Source organism: Syngnathus leptorhynchus, chromosome 6, assembly GCF_054491065.1.
Source record: "Syngnathus leptorhynchus isolate UIUO chromosome 6, UIUO_Slep, whole genome shotgun sequence".
Classification (NCBI taxonomy): Eukaryota; Metazoa; Chordata; class Actinopteri; order Syngnathiformes; family Syngnathidae; genus Syngnathus; species Syngnathus leptorhynchus.
This window is the reverse complement of record NC_141200.1, coordinates 15,968,158-15,973,341: the sequence shown is the minus strand read 5'-3', so window position 1 is coordinate 15,973,341 and position 5,184 is coordinate 15,968,158. Positions and strand designations below refer to the sequence as shown.

General features: G+C 44.6%; 1 protein-coding gene across 3 annotated transcripts; it reads right to left on the bottom strand.

The window, feature by feature from the left end:
* Nucleotides 1-560: 560 nt before the first annotated feature.
* Nucleotides 561-4,972, bottom strand: LOC147056177 (uncharacterized). 3 transcript variants are annotated; one of them, XM_085914657.1, is made up of 3 exons: nt 3,156-4,972; nt 2,086-2,141; nt 561-2,014 (listed from the first exon to the last, which is right to left on the bottom strand). In XM_085914657.1, exons 2-3 carry the CDS (start codon nt 2,123-2,125, stop codon nt 1,431-1,433), a joined length of 624 nt encoding a protein of 207 aa, XP_085770783.1. In that variant the 5' UTR covers nt 2,126-2,141; nt 3,156-4,972; the 3' UTR covers nt 561-1,430. The 3 variants fall into 3 exon arrangements, with proteins under 3 accessions (XP_085770783.1, XP_085770784.1, XP_085770782.1); XM_085914658.1 differs by having other exon boundaries at nt 4,007-4,972; XM_085914656.1 differs by lacking the exon at nt 3,156-4,972 and having other exon boundaries at nt 2,086-2,937.
* Nucleotides 4,973-5,184: the final 212 nt, after the last annotated feature.

Below are 5,184 nucleotides of genomic sequence, written 5' to 3'. Positions count from 1 at the left end.
CCATTTTGGGTCCATTTGGAAGAAAACGGGGGCCTGGGTGACGTCATCGCTATAAAATGAATGTGTAATAATTACGAAACCGTAGCAGCACAAACAAAAGTTTTTGCAGCACAAACCAGCACAAACGAAGCACAAACAAACTGTACCATTTTGGATTCATTTTGAGCAGATGGGGGGCTGGGTGAACTCTGGATGACCTATAAAATAATCTTTTATAACTAGAAAACCGTTTCTGCACAAACTAAATTATTTAAGGCACAAACCAGCACAAACGAAATAGACTATTTTCCTTAAATTTTGCGTGGGGTGGGGGGCCAGCTTCACGCAGGTCTGAAATTCAGGACACAGACAACATTGCAGGTGAGGGTCAGAGTCTTGAAAATACCAAATATCCAAAGAGGGACAGGAGACCACCTAAGTACTATAATGATTAAGAATGTAAGATCAAATGTGATGATGGATCACTTAACTTAAAGTGAAGTGATCTCTGAAATTTGTCAAATCCTATTTATAACACTTAACCTGCTGGTCTTATTGTGTCACTTTTTGGGAACCCGGGAGTTGTGCCCGTAAGTTAAATGGACGTGAAAAGTAAATTAGCTCGTGCACGAGGTTTACATTTATTAATTTTTATTTATTAGATTATTATTGTGTAATATGAAACCTCAGATATAAAAGGGTTTCTCATTTGTTGGACTATAACTATATGTTATTATTATTATGTGTTTACAAGGCATGAAGTGGTTGCAGTTTGATTTCATACCCAGGAAGCACAATTGTGTCTGTGATCACAAAGGAAACAGCATCTCATGTCACAAGTCGTTCAGAAAGAAAATCATTTTTATTGTGATATTTGAATGCGGGTAGCGAGGATGGAAATTTTGTATTTAAACGTTGACAGCCACATTTTTTAAGATTTTTATGATTAGGACTGAATGCTTGATAAACAGAAATTGCAAACAAGTTTTCTTTTGGAAGAAAAACAAGTCGGTTTCTATGGTCTGGGGTTCCATCTTCAGGAATCCCAAGTGGTGGACTGGATGGTGGTCTGAGTAGTGGTCCAGAAGGGTTGTGTTGATAAGCAGTAACAGGTTGTGCGAATGGACAAGGTCGTGGTCTAGGTGGGCTGTTTTCATCTGGAGTAATTGGTGTTGGCCAGGCAGGTCTTGGTGGAAGTCTAGGTGATGGTCCAGGTTTGCGATGTCAAATTTCAGGTTGATTGTCTTCATCCAGAGGAACAGATGATCCAGGTCCAGTTTGGCAGGGTGCAATTCCAGGTGAGTTGTTTTTAGCTGGAGTAACCTGAAATGCCAGGGGGTGGAGGAGGTTGGTAATTTGCGTATGGATGTGGTCTTGATGGCCAAAGTAAACATGGTGCAACATTTTGTCAAAATAGTCGTGGCCCAGGTGGTCCAGGTGGTTCTGGTGTACTAGTTGTTTTCAGGTGGTTCAGATGTTGGGGCATGTAGGTCATATGGACATGGAGATGGTATTGGTGGCCAAGGTAGCCATGGTGCCTGAGGAAAATTCGGACAAAATAGTGGTGGCCCAGGTGGTCCTGGTGGTCCAGGTGGTCCTGGTGGACTAGGTGGTCCAGGTGGTCCTTCTGGTCCAGGAGGTCCAGTTGGTCCAGCTGGACCTGGCATACCCTTTGGTCCTGGTCCGCCATCTGCTCCAGGTGGTCCTGGTGGGCCTTCTGGTCCTGGTCCGCCATCTGCTCCAGGATTTCCTGGAGGGCCTTCTGGTCCTTGTCCGCCATCTGCTCCAGGTGGTCCTGATGGTCCTGGGGGGCCTTCTGGTCCTGTTGGACCATTAGGTCCTGTTGGACCATCTGGTCCTGTTGGACCATCTGGTCCATCCGGCCCTGGTGGTCCAGGTGGACCAGGTGGTCCTGGTGGACCAGGTGGTCCTCCGTCTTCTCTTGAATGTGCACTGCCTGAGTCTGCTTGCGCAGAGCTGTCATCTGGAGTAACATTTACTTGTCTTTTTATCTGTGCACCCAGACAGCTGGCTCCTGCAATAGTTGACATTGACATCTCTGTAACCTTTGAATTACTTTTTGATACCTGGAGTGAGATGACTTACCAAACAGTAGGGCAAAAATGAACACCTTGAGAATGATCATTATGGCAGATGATGTCCTGAAAGACAAGTGAAAAGGAACAGTGAACACGAAGAACAGTCTAGAGCAGAGGTCGGAAACCTTTTTGGTGGACAGAGCCATAATGCCCATTTTTTCAAAATAATTTCCCGTGAGAGCCATACCATTTAAAAAAAACGATAGGTTAAAAACAATTAAATGCATGTATTTTAATTAAGAGCAACGATTTTTTGATTGTACTAATGTATTCTTTTTAATAATGTTTTAACGTTGCCAAAAGCTTGCGAGCCATAGGTTCCCGACCCCTGGTTTAGAGGAAGTCTATCAAGGGAGCATGATATGAGAAATGGCTGCTTTGACAAGAGTGAGTTTGTCAGGGCTCAGTTTCCATCGCTTGCCACAGGTCACTTAGACTGTCCTTGGCTGACAACTCTATGCCAATCTTCATGTCATTGCTGTTGGAATCCTCATAGCAACCAAAGCTATTTTTTGGAGGTACTTGAAATGTGTTCAATTGCTAATTGCTCATTTATTATACTGTCATTGCTTCAATTGCTACGAACATCACACTAGCACCAACCATGCTCTTCAAAGTCCACAGTCACACTAAGCCCCTAACACATGCATTGGGAGATGCTTTCGGTGCCCTATTTGTTCCCTTTTTTTCATTTTTTAGTGCATGTGAAAAACTTTTTTGTCTTATCAAAACATACTTTATCACCTTCAATTAAGTAATTGTTATTACGCTACCCTTGGTGACAAGATCTTTGCAGAGGAGATACTATTTGAGGAGATGCTCTGCTCTTTCAAAACGGAACCTCCGGTGCACCTGAGGTTTACCATTTTTTAACATTGACGCACACGCACCCACTCACCCACCCACCCACGCACGCACCCACACACGCACCCACACACACACACACACACACACACACACACACACACACACACACACACACACACACACACACACACATCGTATTTCACCATAATATCCGAATTAAGCTTCAAGACCTGCGGTGTGAACATAGCCTTAATGAGAGAAAGTACTCACCACCCTTAGTCAAGTTTGCTCTTGGAACCCTTTCGGCTCTTGCGTTGGTATTCTGTCGCCTCAAAGCCTTAAGCAGAGGTCTTAAATCGCCTTTAAGGTGTAGCCTTTAAGGTGAGGCATTTAATTGCTTTTTCATTCATTTTAACATAATTGCATTAATTAATGAGTTTCTATTGGTGCAATCCTGCCAATTGGCTTTGTTTTCTTCTGCCACTTTAAAAGTTAATTGAGTCACTTTGAAGTGAATAGGGCACACAAAAGGTCACCGACGCTGCAGTCTTTTGTGGTTGTACATGGAGTTCTCTTGTTTTCAAACAACCTGTATTCTGGGTACATGCTTTCTTCTTTTATTCTTTTAGTAAAAAGCAATGACTAATCAGGATGCAATTGCACACTTGGTACAGAAAGGACATTTGGGTGTGTTCGGAATATGTACCCACCGCGGACCCGGATGTGAGTGAACGCTGGCGCATATTGCTGCCGCTGCTCTCTAGACATTTTTTATGTTTTTTGACGTTTTGTTCGATTTCCTGCAAAGTCAGCAGCATATCACTAAACTTGGACGTATCACTAAATGTCGTACTCTTGGTTTTACTCTTGGACAACTCTCAAGTGGACTTGTTTGTTTGTAGCGTGGTTGCCTACACTGTTCAGCTGCTACCTGTGTGCTAGCTGGTCGCTGCTCCACTGTTTTCCTGTCTGAACCGTGCATTATACAAATTATCAACCCTGGTGTGAGCTCCATGCTCTGGTGGACTTCCCTGTCCGCCATGATTCATCCAGTATGAAGTTAACCCGGATTCGTTACACAAACGCAGTGCTTCTCCGGCACTGCCGGTTTGCTCCCCCACCTGCACTGCAACGCTTTCCGGACATCGCTCGCCGTCACCACCGGAGATACATCCACCGTGGAGCTCGACGCAACTACCACATCGATGACTCAACTGCCATAAACACCATCTGGTCCTACACTCGCCGCCATCCTCCGAGAAACATAAACAGGAAGGTGGATCACAGTGCATTGGCTAGCCTAGCTAGGGTAGCTAATGCTTCCTGCTCGAACCAACACTGTGACGTCAATCTGGGACTACTTAACATTCGCTCCCTCACCGGCAGAGGACAGCTGCTACAGGACCTCCTCCTTGTCAGCAAGTTTGACTTTCTGTGTTTGACTGAAACATGGCAACATCCTGGTGACTTTTCTCAGTTGAATGAATCATGTCCACCCGGGTTTGTTTATATGAGCGAACCACGCCTCACTGGTCGAGGAGGAGGGCTAGCAATATTTCATCGTGAGACTGGAAGGTCTCATCTGTTTCGGTGCCAGAGACCAGTTCTTTCGAATCTGTTGCTCTGCAGCTAAATGATCCCACTCCAATTATTTTAGCTAATATCTACCGTCCACCCAAACCAAATAAGGACTTTATTTCGGAATTCACTACATTCCTCACTCACATCTGCTCACTTTCATCCAACATCATTCTGCTTGGGGACTTAAATATCCACATGGACAACTCCAACACCACTCTCACTAAGGATTTTATCTTCTGCCTGGACAGTTTTGGACTTAAACGACACATTAATTTCCCCACCCACACCAAAGGCTATATTTTAGATCTAGTCTGCTGCTCCGGTGTCACTCCTCTTAACTGCTCTCCTGTTGATCTGGGAGCAGGCCTCTCTGATCATTTATTAGTTTCTTTTAATCTCAGTCTCACACTGTCCAAAATCAAACAATCACGTACCATATCCTTCCGCGATATCCAAAATATCAATTTAGCAGATTTCACCTCAGCCATTGGCAGTCTCCCCACCGTCACCCCCCCATATAGCCCGGATAAGCTTGTTTCTGCTTACGACACTGGACTACAAACTCTGCTAAACTCATTTGCCCCCCTCAAAACCCGAACTGTTTCTTTCCCCCACTCTGCACCCTGTTTCTCAACTCATCTACGTCAACTGAAAGCCAAAGGACGACAGCTGGAGCGGCTTTCTCGCAAAACTGGACTCATGATTCATAAACTGTTGT